The sequence below is a fragment of the Asterias rubens genome, chromosome 20 (genome assembly GCF_902459465.1).
Source record: "Asterias rubens chromosome 20, eAstRub1.3, whole genome shotgun sequence".
NCBI classification, from domain to species: domain Eukaryota; kingdom Metazoa; phylum Echinodermata; class Asteroidea; order Forcipulatida; family Asteriidae; genus Asterias; species Asterias rubens.
This window is the reverse complement of record NC_047081.1, coordinates 4,884,902-4,906,535: the sequence shown is the minus strand read 5'-3', so window position 1 is coordinate 4,906,535 and position 21,634 is coordinate 4,884,902. Positions and strand designations below refer to the sequence as shown.

The following is a 21,634-nucleotide window of genomic DNA, read 5'->3' as shown; positions in this document are numbered from 1 at the left end:
TGTCGACGAGGTAAAACGAAAACCACGCAATTTCGAGGCATATTTGTGTAGATCACTGTATTCTACTTTTACAACATCTTTCTAACCATACCGATTTTATAACAAACGGTTACAGAACGCTTTTCAAAGACCAACTCGACCAATCCAAGGCAACGTGTTCCTTTAAGATACTGTAATACAGCGGCTAAGAGACGAGTGTAAAGTTGACAAAAATCGTCATTAAAGGCCGTGGACACTATTGGTAATTGTCAAAGACCAGTCTACTCACTCGGTGTATTTCAACATAAGCATAAAAAAAAAAAAAAAAAAAAGTGAAAATTTGAGCTCAACTGGTCGTCGAAGTTACGAGATAATAATGAAAGAAAAAGACACCCTTGTCACACAAAGTTGTGTGCGTTTCGATGGTTGATTTCAAGACCTCAAATTCTAAACTTGAGGTCTTGAAATCAAATTTGTGGAAAATTACTTCTTTCTCGAAAACTATGTCACTTCAGAGGGAGCCGTTTCTCACAATGCATTATACCATCAACTTCTCCCCATTACTTGTCACCAAGAAAGGTTTTATACTAATAATTATTTTGAGTAATTACCAATAGTGTCCACTGCCTTTAAAAAAACATTACATATACATATAACAAGAGCACATGAGCACTTCTTGTGAATAAAGAAACACGAAGGAATTAAACAAAGAAAAAGAGTTTAAATTCAAGTTGTTTATTGATTGTTCATTTTCTTTCAATGCTAATTTTAGATCTTTCTTTGATGTTTTTTTTATCAGGAAGGACGTTGGCAATAACAACTTAGATAGATTTTGGTATTTAATTTTGAATGAAATGTTGGCATTTGATGCTCTTAACCACTTAGGAAAGACACCCAAAACAATAACTTACTTGAAGAGCTGTGGTCAATAGTGCTGGCTGGACAAAGTTAACACTTGTCACACATAGTTTAGCCTCAGTGCATATTTGGTCAGCTTGCTGTGGTTATTTCAGAGAAAAATACATCATTATAATATACACATTGTACTTAAAAGTTATCTATTTAAAAGAAATGTCTCTTTCATCATAACCAGGAATACTTGTTTTTATTTCAGATTATTCTGGATAGGCTTAAAAACTAATTAAAATCACTCTCGAATGAAAGTAAAATGACAAAATTAAAAACAAAACTCAATCCCATACAATTATGTATAGCTGTCATTTGGGGTTACAAGTCTCTTTTTGCAAACAACTATTTTCCCTATATTAAAGTATAGCCTAGTATCCAGACTATCAAGTTTCTCTTGTACAGTATAGCAAGTTATCATAACTCTTACCAGAAATCCCTCTATGTAGTTAATTACCAGAGAACCATATTCCTTGATGTATGTACTACACTGATCTGCCGGTAGCCCTAGTCCTACACACAAGTTGATGAGTTCACTGAAAATAGCATTCTGGTGAATAAGAAAGAATGTTTGCCATAAGCTTCAAATGATGTGATTTTGACTTATTCTTACATCACAGATACAAAATTGTCAGAGACAGTAACAAACTGTGCCTTGGGTCTCAGTAGGGCTGGACCTTTGGCCTCCGATGAAAGTGTATAAAGATTGATACAATGAAAGTGTATAAAGATTGATACAATGAATGTGTATAAAGATTGATACAATGAATGTGTATAAAGATTGATACAATGAAAGTGTATAAAGATTGATACAATGAATGTGTATAGAGATTGATACAATGAATGTGTATAAAGATTGATACAATGAAAGTGTATAAAGATTGATACAATGAATGTGTATAAAGATTGATACAATGAATGTGTATAAAGATTGATACAATGAATGTGTATAAAGATTGATACAATGAATGGGCATAAAGATTGATACAATGAATGTGTTTAAAGATTGATACAATGAATGTGTATAAAGATTGATACAGTAAATGTGTATAAAGATTGATACAATGAATGTGTATAAAGATTGATACAGTAAATGTGTATAAAGATCGATACAATGAATGTGTATAAAGATTGATACAGTAAATGTGTATAAAGAGTGATACAATGAATGTGTTTAAAGATTGATACAATGAATGTGTTTAAAGATTGATACAGTAAATTTGTATAAAGATTGATACAGTAAATGTGTATAAAGATTGATACAATGAATGTGTTTAAAGATTGAAAGATTGATACAATGAATGTGTATAACTGTATAAAGTCTAGTCACTAGTAGCTAACCTGTACTGTTGAATTGTTGAGCATATCATCTAGATCAGTTAGAATCTCCTTGCAGTCTTTGCATGCATCACCATTGCCTCTAGCTACCTGAAATTTACATCCAAACACACCATAACAACATCAACTACTTAATAACAGAAGACAATTCTGCTTTTTCCAGAAGACGATCAGAACATACTGTCGAAACACCGAGTTGAAACCAATGATTCTTTTCATATCCACCCCAACTCATTTAGAGATAATCATTACATGGTGTAACCGCAAACCTTTCCATAACTTATAACATACAAGTTTCTTTAGTCCAATCTATATATGAAAAGTAGTATTATGAGATTAAGCTTGGGCGATATTCACGATATATCGCCGACAATATATCGCGATATTCGATATAATCGCGATTAATTAAATTTGACATCATCAGTCTTCAAACTCCAAGTGAAAGTTGTAGAAGACACAGTCATAGCATAAGAGAGGTGTTCTAATGACCTATTCTTCTGGTTTTACTCCAAACCTATGGGGTGCAAGATGTCTCAGCTAGCAAATACATCGCGATATTTAATCGATATCGCGATATATCGCGATTATCGCGACTATTGCGATATATCGGGATATATCGATATTTCGATTAAAACCAAATCCATCCGATATCGAAATCGTTTCCAAATTAATATCGCGATATTCGATAATATCGTGATATCGCCCAAGCTTACATGAGGTAAGTCCTTTTTAAGAACACAACCTTCCAGCGAATGTTTCAACATCTATCCTGATTTTGCAGCAAGTTGCATTGCACAGGGAAGTTAACATTATTATTGGTAAAATTGTATTCTTGTTATTCTTTTCCCCCCTAAACATTGGTAAAATGGTTCAAACTGGTAATAGTCAAACGTTACTTTTGCTGGTATTGTACTCAACAGCTAATCAACAATCAAAATAGAAAGCTTAAATGATCACTACATAATGACTCTTCTGTAATAAGTGCAATAAGGCAAATGCTTTTAAACTCTGGGTCAGAATGGTAGCAACATTGTGCTGTCTTAAAGGCAGTAGACACTATTGGTAATTGTCAAAGACTAGCCTTCATAGTTGCTGTATAGGGTTAAAGGCAGTGGACACTATTGGTAATTGTCAAAGACTAGCCTTCACAGTTGCTGTATCTTAAATGCAGTGGACACTATTGGTAATTGTCAAAGACTAGCCTTCACAGTTGCTGTATAGTGTTAAAGGCAGTGGACACTATTGGTAATTGTCAAAGACTAGCCTTCACAGTTGCTGTATAGGGTTAAAGGCAAAGGACACTATTGGTAATTGTCAAAGACTAGCCTTCACAGTTGCTGTATCTTAAAGGCAGTGGACACTATTGGTAATTGTCAAAGACTAGCCTTCACAGTTGCTGTATAGGGTTAAAGGCAGTGGACACTATTGGTAATTGTCAAAGACTAGCCTTCACAGTTGCTGTATAGTGTTAAAGACAGTGGACACTATTGGTAATTGTCAAAGACTAGCCTTCACAGTTGCTGTATCTTAAAGGCAGTGGACACTATTGGTAATTGTCATAGACTAGCCTCCACAGTTGCTGTATCTTAAAGGCAGTGGACACTATTGGTAATTGTCAAAGACTAGCCTTCACAGTTGCTGTATAGTGTTAAAGACAGTGGACACTATTGGTAATTGTCAAAGACTAGCCTTCACAGTTGCTGTATCTCAACATATGCATAAAATAACAATCCTGTGAAAATTTGAGCTCAATTGGTCATCGAAGTTGCGAGATAATAATGAAAGAAAAATAATCATTGTCACAACGAAGTTGTGTGCACTTAGATGGTTGATTTCGAGACCTCAAGTTCTAAACTTGAGGTCTCGAAATCAAATTCGTGGAAAATTACTTCTTTCTCGAAAACTACGCAACTTCAGAGGGAACCGTTTCTCACAATGTTTTATACCATCAATCTCTCCCCATTACTCGTTACCAAGTAAGGTTTTATACTAATAATTATTTTGCCTTTAACATAAGCCTGTAAATAACTATAATTATCACAGGTAACAAAGCTGAATACCAAGTGCTTTTTACAAATATCAAATGTCTAGGTTTTTGTGTTTAAAGACTTTTCAGTTAAGCCCTGGTCAATCCTCTGAACATTTAGAACATTACATACAAGTGCCTGAACTGTACATAATAAACAGTGCACACTGCATGCAGGTGATTGAAAGTAAGCCTTCCATATCTGGGTTTTGATCGATTCGAGGTGATGTTTGTCAGTTGCACCGCTTCACCTCGGACCAACCAAAGCATGTCTATGAAAAGCTTACATCACTGCTTGATTATCCAAGAAAATCATTACATCCAATGAAATCACTGGTTCTGTAAAACCAATACCTGTCTTTATCCTTGCAGATAAAGAGAGGGGACCAGTCTAAGCTTTCCTCAAACTTGATAAGTGAAGTTAGTTTTCCTTAATGTCATCACCAATAGTACAACTTGATTTACAGCAGTCAGGTATTTCCCTTTTATTCTGTTGTGTGTCACTAAATCCCAAACAGCAGTCGGGTCATTTTCTTTCTAGAATTTAACTCATTCCGAGAGCAAAGTAAGGGACGTACCTTTTTCAAAGTTGAAACGACAAAGCGCAATTTACTCAACCTGCCATAGGAGCACAGCTGCAGTTCTTTGCAGATTGTTGGTGAATCCTGTTGCAATAAAACAAATACCTTACATAAAACATACATGTACACACGATACATATTATCAAGTTATTTCAAATGAAGCTTGTTAGGTTTAATTCTCATTTTGTGTAATAAATATTTAGAAGTAGAGTTGGAAATCTAAAAAGGATACTTATGAAAGATATGTTATTTTTGTGACGCCATAATTCCATTTGCTGAAGGTAATGTTAATATGAAGTGATCTTACCAGTTGAGAGAGAATGAAATCCAGTACTAAGGGTCCATACTCATCGATGTACTGAGAACAGATATCTGCTGATACACCAATAGACTCACAAAGACTAACAAGGCTGTTCTCCAATATTGTCTGGGCAAGAACCACAAGATATCAACTTTAATTCATTTTGAACAGAGCTACATGTAGTTTCAAATATTCCATAAAGGAATCAATCTGATATAAAATCAATAACCAAGTTCTGTCTTGACTGATTAACCCTTCAATTCAACCCAGCATCAATCTAGAATCAATCATATGGTTTTCAATGCCACTCATGACGATTTTATCAATTATTTATACGCACCTCCCTTAATATAAGAAATCATCAAATTTCATTTTACTAACATAATTTAGTTTTTCTTTTTATTGACATCTTGCGCTGCTTAGAAAAGTTTGAACTGATCACAAAAAGTACACCTTTGATGCATACCATTTGAATAATGAATACATTTTTGCTGATAACCTTTTATGAACCTACCATAATCAATCTGATTTAATTGAAGAAAAAGAAAAGAACATAAATTTAATGAGAATTTCTGTTTAGACAATGTAAATAAGTTGACATACATCAATTGTTTTGTTGCTGATCAAGTCCTTTAAATCATCTATAATCTGTTCACAGTCAGTGCAGATATTTCCGTTGGCTGTAGACATCTGCAACTAAGACAAACATAAAAACAAATGTGTTTATGGAGCTGACTGACATGGATAACACACTAGTGAATTGTGGTAAAGGCATTCAACGCAACATGAGTTGATTACAAGAATGTTTTTAAATCACAATAACTCGTCTGATGTACGTATATTATTATGTTCATTACACATCCAAAAGTGGGTGTGGCAACAATAGGTTGAATAAGGAATAAGGATTGTTCAGTTTACGTTGTCAGAGGACAATACACCCAATCAGGTGTGAAAACCAACATGTAATGGACTTGCAAGGCTCCGGTCTGAGGTGGGATTCCAACTAGGTAGGGTCAATCAGGTGAAAGGCAGGGAAAGAAACCATCAAGGCAACCTGAAATAATGATCTACAGGCAATCACCCCCACAAATATGCAGTTAAAGTCTATTTTTCCATTGATTGAGTGGAAATCAAGACATACTTTAACAAGGAGTTTTTATACATTCAACATCTTGTGTTTATATATATCTGTTGTTAGTTGGGAAAAGGTATAATAATAAAAACAATAGTAATATAGGTTTTCCCGGTCAAATTCGGAAAATGCGCAGTCAATTTCATTTATTTGCATGCGTTCGAATTAAAGCTGTTTTGCCTCTCCAGTTGTTACTGCGTTTCAAATTCAGAATTCAGCCATTCAATTTCGTTTTGGGTCAAGTCAAATTCCTTTAGCACTCTGTTCAATTTAACGTAGCAGCATTCTTTTTCGTGACACACATGCCTCAAGAAGCGTCTGCGAATTTGAATGCTGCTTTGATGAATCATTAAATTGAATGATTATTTTGTTAACGCAAATGATGCAACATAACATTTGACTAATCCCAAAACGAAATCAAATGACCCTTTTGAGTAGCATTCGATTTTGTGCGAAATAGAATAGCTTGTTGGGTAAATTGGCTGCTCATTTTCCGAAATTGACCGTGAATAATAATAATAATAATAATAATAATAATAACCAAATTTATAACCAAATTTATAAAGCGTCTTTTCCAAAAGATGCAAAGCGCTGGGGATAATGCAACCAACAACCCAGAAGAGAAAAAAAAGGCTAGTATAAAGCAAAAATACAACAAGTGACAGAATCAAAAACACATTAGATGGAACGATTAAACAGATGTGTTTTTAAAAGTCCTTTAAACTGTTCTACAGAGAAGCGTTCCGGATGTTTGTTGGGAGTGAGTAGCATTATTATTATTATTTGTTTATTAAAACCCAATCAAACATCGCAGCTACAAGCTGATTTGAGTTTGTAATACAGAGATTCATAAAAAAAAAACCAGAAATGTCATTAAAGAGCTATCGTGAAGAACTTACCTTGTTAATGTTTGCTTGCTGAGCAAGTTTAGATAGCTTCATTGTGACATCACTGCTGCATTGCCCCAAGAAACCACACATCGTATCTGGCTTCTAAATAACATTTAAAGGACATTAGCGTGATAAGTTTATGTGTGAAAGTTAATAAAATTTGGTTTAACTCTTTGATCACAACACTGAAAATAGTTTCATACCTGGAATTTTTGACCGACATTTCGGTCTTCATCAGCAGGGTGACGCGAGCACATCCTTTTATTTCTGATGGATTATATCTGTGTACACAACCATCACATCAATTCTGTTCCCAATGTGGAACGTTTACTTGCACTGTATAACTTTAATTTTGGTTTAACCCGTACCTGTGTGTTAGCACTGTATATTTGATACTTTCCCCCATGGTTCTGTGAACATAATACTCAGGTGGGAATCAAACCCACAACCTTTGCAATTCTAAAGTAGTGGCTTACCATCTAGAACACTGAGATTGCCTGGTAGCTAGAGGCAGTTTGATTCCTATGTGTAAATTTGATATTTAAACATTTGATAAAGACGTGAGATGTGTTGGTCTTGAGTACATTGGTTGCATTAAAGAGAGTTAGACTGGATACCGAGGTACATGTACTTACCAAGAGTTGAATGATGTAATTCAATACTTCTGGTTCAAATAATGCAACTTCTTGACAGATAGTGTCAGAAAGTCCAAGTTCAGTGCAGACTTGAATCAATTGCTTCAGGATTATTTGCTGAAACCAAAATCACATTGACATGTTTATTCTCTGCATGTACAATTTCATCACTAAAGACTGCATTTGTTTATTTTACTGGACATTTATATGTAAAAATACATATAGGCAAAACAACTTTAAAGTATGTTATATATTTGTTTGAAACTTAATATCAGTTTCCAGTTGATATCTCACTTTTTATAATATATATCTTTTTTTTATATGTTGTGCAACTAATGCATCAATTTAAATCACTAAAACCAAACAATAAATAAGCACCTTGGTCATGGTGCACACCTAGTGTGTATATAATTACTACACCTCATACATATTCATGATCGAGAGCTGAACTCTCACTGGTACATTCACCATCATGTGCCACTTAAGTTGTGACTCCTTAAACCATCTCAGCTCCCTGGGGAGTATACAGCCTGTGCTGCCAAATATGTAGTGCACTAAGTTAATCAATCACAAGAACCATCTCTGCCCTCATAGGTACCCATTTACCCCTGGGTGGAGAGAAGCAATTATAGTTAAGTGTCTTGCTCAGGGACACAAGAGTCCGTCCAGGATTCGAACCCACACTCTGCTGAACAGAAGCACCAGAGCTTGAGTTCGGTGCTCTTATCCGCTGTGTAACCAGTTAACAGTCTACCATGCCTGCGCTCTACGAAGCAATCGAGCAACCACCGTGTGGGTTTACACGAGCAAATATCGCTGTAACATACACACCATGGCACAAGTCATGCAAGATAAGTAAATACATGTTTGCCTGAACTCAATGAATAAGAGTAAGAGAAGTATGAGGTAAAGGAAAACAAATGTAACATGGTTTACATTGTACTTCAAACAGGTGATCAATTTTATCTTCACTAGGTATTAAAAGTTAACAAATTAGTTCCCACTGTGGGCACCTAATACAAACTGTCCACCTTCAAACCACGTTTGTATAAAAATAACCTGCATCTTGGCTTCAGAAATTGACTGCCAACAAAAAGATTGACATTAACCCTCTCTATGGTTCCATGTTGTGCATGTTGGTTGCATACCTGAACAGACTTGTTAGCTAGAATATCATCCAGATCACTGAATATCTGTTTGCAGTCAGCACAAGGGTCTGCATTAACTCTGATAACCTGCCAAAAAAAAAAATCAAGTTATTCTCCATGAAATAAGTTCTTTGCCAGTACATATAGTACACGTAGTTCGGCAAAGATACAGTATCATTACTTCAAATTATTTATGAAGTGCAGGGCCCAATTTCAGGGTCTGCTTACCGAAGCAAAGAATCCGCGCTTTTGGAAACAGGGACTTCTGTGCTTACGGCAAGTGTATTTCACGGGTTAGCAGGAAATTTTGGCTTCTACGCTTGTGTACTTAGGCATAACTGTACTTAGGCTTGTAACTAGGCATTCTACACTCACACAGCTAGCGCAGAAATACGGGCGCTTGCACTTAAAAGGAGAATGGTGATCGTAAGCGCAGAATTCAATGGTTAGCAACAACACTTCAAAAACATTTACAGGTTCATGAAGAGTGTATAATTAGACATAAATAAAGCAACAGAGAAAGCAAACAATACTTGGGAATCAAACCCTACCTTCTTTAACAAAACATGTCCCACTTTGTTATTGGCTTTACAAAGACCTACGGCCTGACAGATCTGATCACCGTCCTGTAGTAAAACAAAGCATTAAGTTAACCATAGTCATATTTAGCCATGTATAACTCCTTTCATTCGCAGTCATTCTTAGCCATGTAGCACTCCTTACATTAGATGTACGCCCTCATTTTCTCATCATGGTCCGTCACTGCTTTTAATATCTTAAATACCATGTGTACAGTGTCCCTTTAGTATAAATTGTGTGTGTGTGTGTCCCCCCACCCCCAGTTTTTGAGGCATTGCATGGTGAGGTATCAATGTGTATTTGGTTTGCGGTAACACCATGTGTGTATCTACTTGCCAGGTAGAGTTGTTCTTAGGGAACTGTCTTCTGACGATGACTAGAGCAAGCTAGTCGAAACGTTGAGACCAATTTCAGAACTGACTCCGCGGCAGTACAGTTATTACGATCCTATAAGCTAAAGTAGTAGTCCAGTCTAAGTTATATACCATCCGCCCTGGTAATAGTTAAAAAGCAGGACAATTCTTTTCAGAACTGAGAAGTCTCCCGAACCTCCGATTATCTGCTCCACGGCAGTAGAATAAAGCAAGACAGTTCTCTAAGAACAACTCTACCTGGCAAGTAGATACACACATGGTGTTACCGCAAACCAAATACACATTCTACAGAGTACTTTTAAAAAGGCTATCTTTGAACTAATAATTCTTAACTCTTGTAGCTCCTTAAATTGTGAGCAAGATGACTTGAACAGGCCACTGTATGCTTCCTAACAGCGACGCGCTGTCTGTAAAGGTTAAAGTGCCGAAAGGGTTATTTTTGTCAGCATGCTGTTGTTATTTAACTTCAGTGGTAGCCCCACCATTAAAATCTATATTTAAGTTACAATTAAGAGTAGAAAAATCAATACAGAGAGGACAGGCGGCATGAGATCCCGCGCTTTGCCAACGCAAAGCGGCCTGGCCACCTCAGTCAGTTTAAATTTTTAGGTTCCTTCAGTCATAGCCATGTATCGCAGACTTACAGAACTACATGTAGAAGGACTTCAAGTGCATTGCTCCCAGACTAAGGTACTTAGCTCACACTGTAACTGGACTAGTGGTGTAGATGATCGTATTGCTAAACATGCCCCCCAGAAGCCAAGCCAATGGCTTTGCCCCTTGACCCCCATCCCACCAGGGACCATTAAACGAGCCCCTGGAACCCATGTCATAAGTGCTATGACTCCTGATGTCCCCCATGAAACACAACAGATTGAAGTCCCAGCCAGATAGTAACCAATACAGTTCAACCAGTGTTGACCGATAAGTCAACTAATGTACAACACATCTTCTACATACCAGAAACTGCAGTAATTCGTCAATCACCAGTGGTCCATATGTGTTGATGTATTGCTTGCAGGTGTCTGCAGATAGTCCAAGTACCTCACATGCCATAATGACCTCATTAAACACGGTTTTCTGTTACATAAAATTGATTGACAGGGTTTGTTTTTATTTGAATTTGATGAATCATTCATACACACTACCAATGTAGTGGTATATAAACTGTGTCAGAGGACAAAGTTGGGGAAACCACACTATTAGTAAGCTTCAGTGGCAATTTTTAACGGCTGTAACCTTAGCGCATTGATGACGTTGACATACAAGTGTAAAAGTTTTATTGACGTGAATAATAGCAACATAACACAAGTAAAAAAGGAATAGTAAAATTAGGCAATTTTCTAAAATTTTGGTGAGGGAAAACACACAATAACCAACAGACAGGTAGCGCAGTCTCACTAGTCATTAACATTGGACTTCTCTGGTGGTGTGGGAGTTTTGGTAGTCTATTTCAAAATGGAGGATGAAATTTTTGTTTATTAACGAAAGGCAATTGAAAATTGCATCCTCTATATAGTTTATTCTATACGTGTACTTAACGGGGGTCATCAACAAAATCTCTCTACACAACCAGTCTTTGCAGTTGCATATATATGGTTAGCTAATTAAAGTTGTAAACTCTAACCATGAAACCCTGCTATCATCATCAACAAGTACAAACATGTTGATGACATTTCATGCTATTCAAGTTCAATATTCTGAGTTAAAAGTCATGAGTAAGAAGCAGTTATAGCTAGAAAATTCAGATTTTTGTAAACTACAGAAAGAAGGTGTGTGTAGAAAAAGAAGATGAGGAAAATTATGTTTGGCTGGAGACCAAATGCCTACTAATCAAAGATACTAGAATCAGATTGGATGGAGTTACAACCCAAGGACCTTCTGAGCAAAGTCTTTGATATTTCACTCTTACTTTATGCAACAATGACTCTGAGTTATGATTGCCACACCAGATATTAACTACACTCTCATGACTTTACCTGGACTGTAGCATTGTTGAGTAGATCTTTCAGATCAGTGAAGATCTGCTTGCAATCGGTACATGGATCAGCCTTAACCTAAAATCAACAAGCAAAATGGTTGGTATTATAAGTATTAATAATGTTTAATTCACAGTCAGAATTTAAGTTTCACAATTTGTTTCAATTTCATTTTCACTGCTCAGTTATCGGTTTCACTTGAGACAATAGAAAACAAAACAATAACATTTTAATTGAAAGAAAGTCAAGATACAGGTACCTTGGACAGAAGCTGGCTTTTTATCTTGGGTGTAGGAGCTTTCTGGCACAGATCAAGAAGTGTACAGACTTTGGATGGAACCTGGCAAATGTAATAAGCAATTATAATAAGCACAACCTATCAATAATAGGTATTACCATGTAGATGTAGCTTCAATGATTTGGGTTTAAATTCAGAAAATACTTCAGCAATAGAAATAACTTCCAATAGGCCTACTTTATACAATGTAGGTTCAAAGGTATTTGTTGCCGATTACTTGTAAGACTTAGTCCCAATTTCATAGTGCTGCTTAACGGCTGATTTTGTACTTACTACGTGATTTCCATTTTATAGTGATGCTTACTGTATTTTATAGTGATGCTTACTGTATTTTATAGTGATGCTTTTAAGACCAAACTAAAAGGCATGCTTACTGCATGGAAATGAATGACGTCACACTACAAATTCATGGTGAACGCGCAAGATGGCTTGCTTAACTTTCTTGCTAACCTGTGGAATACGCTCACATCTTAGAAAATTTATTCGTCAAAGTATGCACAAAAATTTGATTAGCGTTAAGAACCGCTATGAAGTTGGGCCTGTGCTCAACATTGCACGTTTGCTTTTCAAAATCCTAGCCTCAGGAAGCCTCTAGAAAGAGGTGATTCATTCATAATATGTATAAAAGTGCACTTTCATCACTGGAAAGTATCACAAAAAACATCAACACCGCTGAAGATAAATCAATAGTTTCACTTTCCAAATCTTTTTTATATCCTAGAGAAACACCAGAAGAAAATGAAACAGGTAGTAAAACAAGTTCATGTTAGTTCCAAAAGATTTCCTTGTTAATAAAGGTTGTTGAAGCTATACTTTCAATGTTTACCCAGCATTTTACATACAATGGATCCAGGGACCGGCACCCAGGCATGCCAGGTAATGAAAATGAAATGTTTTTTAATGTACAAGGCTTGCCCAGGAATTGTTTTCAGTGACCAGTCACAAGGAATATCAATATAATTGTTGCCTCAAATTTATATTTGGTGAACTGGTTGTAGGTTTAGAATGGAAAATCTTGTAGATGCTAGGTCAAATTTGTTGCAAATTTGACCAAAACATTTCAATGAGCATACTGACCAAAACGTTGAGTCGTTAACCACTGATTCTTTTCAGAACCAACATTACTCAAAAGAGAGATATCCACATGGAGTTACCGGCATCGCAAACCTCTCTCAGACTGACAGAGGTTTCCTACACCAAGCAAAGTTTCATATCCTACTTATTCTTTACATGCCCACTTAAATACAATTAGGCACTTGTATTTGAGTTCCTCCCTGCAAACAATCAAAGTTTGGGGGCAAATTGGATATGTTTAGCTTCAATCAAAAAATGTTTCTTGTCTGTATATAGGTTGACAAAGTTTTTACACAATGTGCAGATAGTAGAAATGTTGTGTCATTGAGTCGTTAACCATCAACTCTTTTCAGAACCAACACTACTCAAAAGATATATTCACATGGTATTACCACAAACCTTGGAAATTAGGTACTTTCAACCATAAGTAAAACCCAATGTTCTCTCATCTGCTACATTGAGTTTAAGTTAACGAAGAGCTTTTTGTTCCTTTTGATTTAAGTGATTTGAGTCACATACTGTGGTACTTCCAGATTGTATGACTGATTATATGAACTATTATTTAATGCGCGTCTATTGTTTGGTCACATGTTATTCTGATGGACTGATGTACAGACAATCAGATACTACTCTGACATGATTGCAAAATTCCATACACATATTTTTGTATGAAGTATTTATAGCTCTGATCAAGTTTAATGTATATCACAAGACTTGATTCAAGGGTCAAGCGTCACTTGTCCACAAAGTAAACATTGTATTCTACAAGTGAAACATCACATGTACATGTACACCTACCAACTGTGTTCACCACTGACCTCAAACAAACTTTATTCAAAAAGGGAAAAATGCTATACTTTTGATAACACCCATTTTGCAACTACATGTAATAGCTACCCATTGCAATGCGTGTCAACACCCATTTTGCAACTACATGTAATAGCTACCCATTGCAATGCGTGTCGTGTATAAGTTGTTCATGGCTTATCTCTAGACTATATTCTGATCCCCTGCATACAATAAACCTTGTTTGTCCTCTTCGTTCTGTTGGCTAAACCTTACTCACTCAAACTACTTTTTCCACAACATTCTAAAGGCAATGAGCATTCACAGGTAACTTAATTGTTGAACGACATACCTGTTCATATTCGCCTAGCTGACTCTCTTCTGATTTTTAAGGGACATTTAAAGACTTATTTGTTTGAATCTTTTAAAAGAAACATTGCTTAGTGTGTAACATTTCATTGTTTAGTGGTTTTTGTTGCGCTCCTCCGACATTATGAGCTACATATAAATGTTTTCAAGTATTATTATTAAATAAGGTGATGTATTAAAAATTTTACTTTCAATTTCAGCTCAAAGAATTTAGGAATCAGCCTTTGGTAAAAAAAATAATTAAAACAAAATATGTGAAAATTCTTTCACCAAGTTGTACAAAAATACATTTAAGATCTTTGAGTGAGTAATCAAAGTCAACTTACTAATTCTGTAACAAGTTTCTCTAGCAGCTCTTTTCCAAACAGGTCCACTAATTCCTTGCAGGTTTCAGCTTTGGAGCCAAGTTTGTCGCACAGGCCCTTGATGAGTGTTATTACATCAGTCTACAATGACAATAGATAATAATAATAATAACAATAATAATAATAATAATATCGAAGTCTTATATAGCGCACGTATCTACCAAACAAGGTACTCAATGCGCCGAGTATATACAAACTTTCAGATAGATAGGTTGTTGAAGTGATGAATTTTGAGACCCAATTATTTAGCACCTTATAAGGGTTGTTTACAAGGTGCTACGGCGCATACAGCAGCCACAGCCAGTAACACATTTTAAGCATATCATATCTAAGTATCATTCATAAATACCTCAGTTTATTCATTCTGATTGGTCGAGAGGGCATCACGAGGGGTTGTTTGAACGGATGATATAACACCAGTAAAAAGTGTTGAAACATGGGCGTGACACGCGAGCTTGCACCTGTGCTTATAAGACAGTTTCTTCATTCCTATTGGTCGAGAGCAACGGCTTGACCAGTTGCGCCACATCACGCAATACACAAGACGCGCACAGCAATTTCCTTATAAGGAGTTGTTTACCAGAGGGCCTTACAATTTCATAGCTGGAGGGGGGTGTTGTGTTGAAAGAAATCATTGAACAATTATAATTTTTGCATTTATTTTACTTTTTGACCAAAAAGTGTTGATGTTTTTTTACCAAAGGTAGGCCTATTTGTGAATGGGAATCAAAGTGTGGTAAGAACCAGGCCTCGGCGGGCTTAAACCACTAGTTGAAAACCTCTTCACCACACATTGATTCCCTTATTATTAACGTTTGAGGAAATGGTCTGTGGATGCTGCCAAAGCCTAACAGGAAGGTATCACATTCTGTTTTGTGGCAGGTAAGTAGAGAGGTAATGGGTCTCTAGTCAATTCTACTGCCAATGTTTCTGTTTAAGGCCTTTTTTAGTTTCCTTATTTGTATGCATTCCTGCCTTGTTCCTTATCTTCAAAACTTTGTCACCTCATTGTTGTTATTTTACCACCTTCAATTTAGTCTCATTATCATATTATTTCGTTCATCCTCTTTGAGTTGGATTGTTAACTTTTTTGTTTGTTTGTTGCTTGTGTTTTTGCTGTCATTACTTACATAAAATTTTGTCACATCATTTTCATTAAATATTTTCTTGACCAGTTCCTGACTGTCTTTGAGTTAAACAATTGTAAGCAATGTGTTTATTATTCTCCTATTATTATCACCAATGTGAACTGAACATTTTGTTTAAAAAGGAAGCAAAATCAATCAAACACAAGTAAACTTTGACCGTATAATCTCTTTATAAGTTATAACATTTTGATGGTTGTTACTTCCTCTTGTGACCATGATGACACTCACTACATGCACTATCTTTAATTACATGGCTCTGAAAGTTATAATTAGCTGAGCTTCTGTGAGTGTCACTTATTTCTTCAATGTTGTCATCAATTAAAGCAAACCTAGAAAGGTTCTACAATGACAGTTCAGTTTTTTGTTAGATCAGTGTGGTGCAATTACAACCTCTCAATAGTTCTGTAGTGACCATACTCAAGTAGAGTATACAACCATAGACATTAATTGCACTACAATGGATGATTTTTTTTATTTTGCTCAGTTATGTACTGTATGTACAACTTGTCCACGAAGCATTACCTGTAAATCTCCACTGTTGAGAACATCATGGACTTCTCCAATGAATGTCATACACTCATCACACAAAGATTCATCCTGTCAAAAAGAAGTAGAATAAGATTAAAATTACACTCTAGGTACATGTACCTCATTTCCATGAATTATTCTTTGTCAAGTAATGCATGATAGAAACAAGAGGCCTCATACATTTAAAGGGTAGGTACGTAGTTTGCTGATGCACATGGTGCACAACAGTTCACGACGCATATTTTACACTGGACAATAGGCCTGAGGCCAGTGATTTAAGTGTCGAGAACAAATACACTCACTGTCTAATAATAGGAGCAGATTATATTCAACTTTTGATTTTGAGTCTTACAAATATCTTTCCATTCTATTGAGTAATGAAGTATATTTTATGCTACCCAATAAAGGCAAAATGAGATAAAACTTCCCTTAAAGCCGTTGGTGGTTGTGCTTGTTCAAATAAAAACCAAAGCAACCTTGAATGCAAGAGTACCAGGAAGTTTTTTCTCATTTTGTCTTTGGTCTTGTAAGATAATCTTTGTTCCAGTAAACAATTTGAGCTACAAGCCCTGGGGTCTTGCATTAATTGTGTCATTTCCATCCATCATGTCCATATTTGAGCCCTGCAGTTCAAACTGAGGTCTTGTATTTAATCATTTTGTTGTGCATTATTCAACTACATGTATTCACTTCAAAATATTCCAACTTGTATAATTTAACTTGCTCAGTGACTACAAAAAGTGTAGTATACACTTATCTTTTATGAGTCAGAAAATAGTGTCAACAACAGGATAGTTCCAATTGTTGTGTAGAGTATTGTGACAATGTAGTGTATATGAAAAATGAATAGTATGCTTTCAAAGTTTTGTTTTGTTGAAAAATAGTAATATGAAATCTCATGTGAGCTATGAATGTACAATTGTATGTACACGTATCAACTTTGAAATTAGGTTGAATTGTAATTTGTTTGTACATGATTGATGTACCACTAACAGAGGTGGTTCAAAGTTATCATGGTCTTTATAGTGCTTCTGTTAAAATAGGCCAAACATGGGAGGGGATGCTCTCATGGGCTTAGTTGTATAATGCTGTGTTAAGCCAAAGGAATACTGCCCTGGGATTGAGATTTGGTGTACATTGTAAATGCTCAGATTGAGTGTGAATCCAACAGAGCTCTACGAACATTGTTTACACAACCTTAAAACTTTCTGGGGAGACCATCTTGGGTTAGGCTTTTCATGATGATTATCTTACTAGGGAAGGGGGAACTGCCCTTGGGTGTCGTCAGGGTTGCAGATTATTTTTCCCGGTAAGATATAAACCAACCCCCTCCCCTCAAAAAAAAGTATTTGTCTGCCAGCTCCAATCCTCTCTTTTCACTCCAAATGAATAATATGTCTTCCTTTCCCCAAACGAATAATATGACTAGCTATGCAAGTTCAGTTGATAGTAAGCTTATAGTTGATAGACAGAAAGAACTAGAAACATATGAGCACTACCATATGACGCCAATGGCTTAAGGAATTGAATTTCATTAAAGACCCTGGTTGTACAATTGGATCAATGAAGAAAGGAAACACACACACATTGACTGTCATTCGTGTTTTTGCTTAAATACAAGTCATAACCCAAGGATTCTTTCTATTTGACAATGGGCACAATGGCTGACTTGATAAAATGAATGTTGAAGAATTGTTAATATTACACTTACATCAACTTTGATCTTTGACCACTCATTCTGGATACAGTAATTCACTGCCTGTGTGCCACATTCTTTGGCTTTAACTGGGTGATCACACCAGTAGGCTGGACCCCATGTGCATCGCTGTGATCCAAAGCTGGCAGCGTTCACTGCAAATCATGCCACAGATAAAAAATATTTAACATCAATGAATAGCTCCTCAACTGCTATCCCTCTCCATTTAAAAATGACAAAATAATGCCTTATTCTGATCATCAGTAAATAGTGCAGTAATCAACAATAACAGACTATTTGAGTCTTACAAAGTGCACATATCCACTAATACAGTACTCAAGGCGCTGAAACAAAGATTTAGACCTTTTAGACAGGTTTTGAAGTGTTTGAATTATGAGACCAATTTATGTAGCAGTGTAGCACCTTCTAATATTTTGCGAGGTGCTGCGGGGCATTCAGCAGCCACTGCCAGAAACACCTGGATAAACCATGGTGGAAGATAAACATTGCACAGCAGAGGGGATCTACGGCTTTACATCCCATATTTTCTCAAGATTGGGAACACCCACACTCTACTGAGAAACCCTAGATACTGAAATTAAAAGTCTTTGAAAATAGCATTGTCAAAAATCAGAATTTTTTTAAAAGGCAATTAACTAGGTCATAAAGGAGTATTCATAAATACCCCAGACAGTTTCTCTACTCCTATTGGTGGAGAGTGCGTCACGTGGGGGTGTTTGAACGGTTGATAATGACCAGTGTTTATAACCCGCTGGCTTCCGCGTGTCAGGCGCGCAAGATTATCACGCAGAACGCAATTCATAGCTATTATGAACAGCGCGTAATCTACTTCTAAGCGCACGCTCGTAATCTATTTCTAAGCGCCCGCACATACACACAACCCAAGCCCAAGCAACAGACTCTTCACAAAGTTTTTGAAAACAAAATTTCAAACCTCAAATTTTTAACTGTCAAAGTGTCTGTAATTGTATTTTTTTTACGTTTTTAACATAAGGGGCATTTATGAATGGGAATAAACGAGTAGTTGACGCGTTCTTAAACGTCCGTTTAAAACCTTGCAGGGTCGTTGCCTTGCGCTAAAAGCCCTCGCCTTCGGCTCAGGCCTTTATCACATGGCAATTCGACCCTGCCGGCTTTAAACGGCCGTGTAAGAACCCGTCGCTACCCTTTTATTCCCTTATTTAAAATGTTGTGGTGAACTTTTGTAAAAAGTACACAAAGTTATTGAGTTGGGGCAAGGACTTCCTTCTGTCATAGGGGATTATGGCTGTTGTTGTGTACATTAAATGATAGCATGGGTAATAATTAACCTACTTTGCACATGTAGGTAAGTGTCTCATACTGAACTTCCAAGAAGATACAGTGTACACCATACATTCTGTACTTACTGACACCTGTAGTCAGTTTATGGACACAGTGGCCCGATTATCATGGTATGTAGCTCCCTCTGCACGCCCCCTACTGCTGCATGAAATAAACTGACTACGACCCACTTTATGTATATATACCACATGCTCAACTGTTTTCAAACGTTTACTGTACTTTTTAAACACTTTTTTAGGTGGAAATCATTGTCTCTCAAAACAAATTTTGCTTTTTGTTTTGAAATAGAAACAGGATACCATTAATATCAGCCTCTGCTAAAAAAGCCAGGTCTCGAGGCCAGGGTGGAGAATTTCCGACCCGTTAGTAATCTGCAGTTTGTTTATAAACTACTTGAAAGAGCTGTAGCATGTCAGTTACAATCTTATCTGACTGAGAATAACTTATACCCATTGATGCAGTCTACTTACCGCAAATTCCATAGTACCGAAACTGCTCTGTTGAAAATTCAAAATGATTTGTTAATGGCTATGAATAGAAAACATGTTACCCTGTTGGTTTTATTAGATTTAAGTGCTGCATTTGATACACTGGATCATGGTATTTTACTGCGTACACTTAAGTCTCGCTAATGGTAAACCGTCTCATAATTATAATCTTGAATGGGGAATTCCGCAAGGGTCATGTCTAGGGCCCCTACTTTTTATTTTGTATACTAGCCAATTGTTTGACATTGTCAAAGTTCATCATCCACAGATTCACTGCTATTGTGACGATACTCAGTTATATCTGTCCTTCAGTCCTGACGAGGCTGGTAGTCAGGTGACGGCTCTTTCTGCCATGGAAGCTTGCATTCATGATGTTTGCCAATGGTTGCTTGCTAATGGGTTGTATCTAAATGACAAACTGAATTCTTGATCATAGGTACCCGTCAGCAACTATCTAAGGTTACATTGGATGGTATTCAGGTTGGGCAGTCAATTGTGTCACCTGTTTCCCTTGCCCGAAACCTAGGTGCATGGTTTGATGCCAATATGTCAATGAAAACTAAAGTTTGTGGTAGTGCATTTTATTATTTGCATAACATTAGGCGCATAAGACAATTATTGTCTAAGGAATGGCTTACCCAACACTAAGATTAAACAACTCCAGAGAGTGCAAAATGCCTGTGCCAGGCTGGTCTGTAATGCTTTCAAATATTGCCACATTTCTCCATTACTTATGGATTTACATTGGCTCCCTGTTCGGTTTAGAATTGAATTTAAAATTTTAATGATCACTTACAAAATTCTTCATAATCTAGCTCCTCAGTATTTAATTCAGCTTGTTTCCATCAAACCCCTATCTCGCTACGTCCTTCGCAGTTCTGATAATGGTATTTTTCTTAGTCACCCTGCTGGTTGTAGTAAGGCCACTCTCGGGGACAGGGCCTTTGAATATAGTGCTCCCACCTCTGGAACAAACTCCCCACTCATATTAGGAGCGCTGATGGCAGCCTGGATATTTTTAAATCTGTCCTTAAGACTTATCTTTTTAAAGAAGCTTTTTACTGATTGTGCATATAAATATATTGTTCCTTTACTAGTTTGTTTTGGTCTGTCTTAATGTTTGCAATTTTAACTCTTCGGATTGTCCTGTAAGGTTCTTGTATTTTCAGTTTGTTTGGATTGCTATATATTTTCCTGTTGTAAAATGTTATATTTTTATAATTATTTTGTTATGCGCTTGTGTACATTTTATGGAATGGGCGCAATATAAATGAATAAATTATTATTATTAGCAGCAAAATTTTGTCTTATTTAATATCGTATTATGCATGTTTAACAATACACACTCTATACCAACAATTCTGTTAAATCTGCAGGGTCCTTGTTTGCTCTGTAGCCAAACGCAGACAGAAAACAAACAAATTCAAATTCCGTTCAATATGAAACACACTGATTTATTTAATACTTCGAGAAGGACAACTTATTCCATGCTCACTCACTGAACTCAACATTTGGTCTGTCTACACATCTTAATCATACACAATACATTGCTAGAAAAGGCGCCAAAACAATGCATCCGGTCCGCGCACCTGGATATAATCTCTTATAATTATTTTATACAATGTTATACATCATCGATAGTTCGTCCAATCACAGAACAGTTCACCAAA

At 36.3% G+C, this 21,634-nt stretch overlaps 1 protein-coding gene across 5 annotated transcripts in view; it reads right to left on the bottom strand.

Annotated features, from left to right (window-relative positions):
- Positions 1–21,634, bottom strand: part of LOC117303652 — a 55,203-nt gene that overhangs the window by 26,910 nt on the left and 6,659 nt on the right. For 4 of the 5 annotated variants that reach the window (XM_033787892.1, XM_033787890.1, XM_033787887.1 and 1 more), the window contains 16 exons: positions 18,148–18,287; positions 16,431–16,505; positions 14,722–14,841; positions 12,128–12,208; positions 11,869–11,946; positions 10,850–10,969; positions 9,488–9,562; positions 8,937–9,023; positions 7,789–7,905; positions 7,163–7,255; positions 5,735–5,827; positions 5,138–5,257; positions 4,828–4,914; positions 2,227–2,313; positions 1,316–1,435; positions 891–977 (listed from right to left, as the gene is read on the bottom strand). In XM_033787892.1, the coding sequence (XP_033643783.1) occupies positions 891–977; positions 1,316–1,435; positions 2,227–2,313; positions 4,828–4,914; positions 5,138–5,257; positions 5,735–5,827; positions 7,163–7,255; positions 7,789–7,905; positions 8,937–9,023; positions 9,488–9,562; positions 10,850–10,969; positions 11,869–11,946; positions 12,128–12,208; positions 14,722–14,841; positions 16,431–16,505; positions 18,148–18,287 (1,580 nt within the window). Of the gene's footprint in view, positions 1–890; positions 978–1,315; positions 1,436–2,226; positions 2,314–4,827; positions 4,915–5,137; positions 5,258–5,734; positions 5,830–7,162; positions 7,256–7,788; positions 7,906–8,936; positions 9,024–9,487; positions 9,563–10,849; positions 10,970–11,868; positions 11,947–12,127; positions 12,209–14,721; positions 14,842–16,430; positions 16,506–18,147; positions 18,288–21,634 lie in introns of all 5 variants that reach the window. The other variant, XM_033787889.1, reaches the window with a different exon arrangement.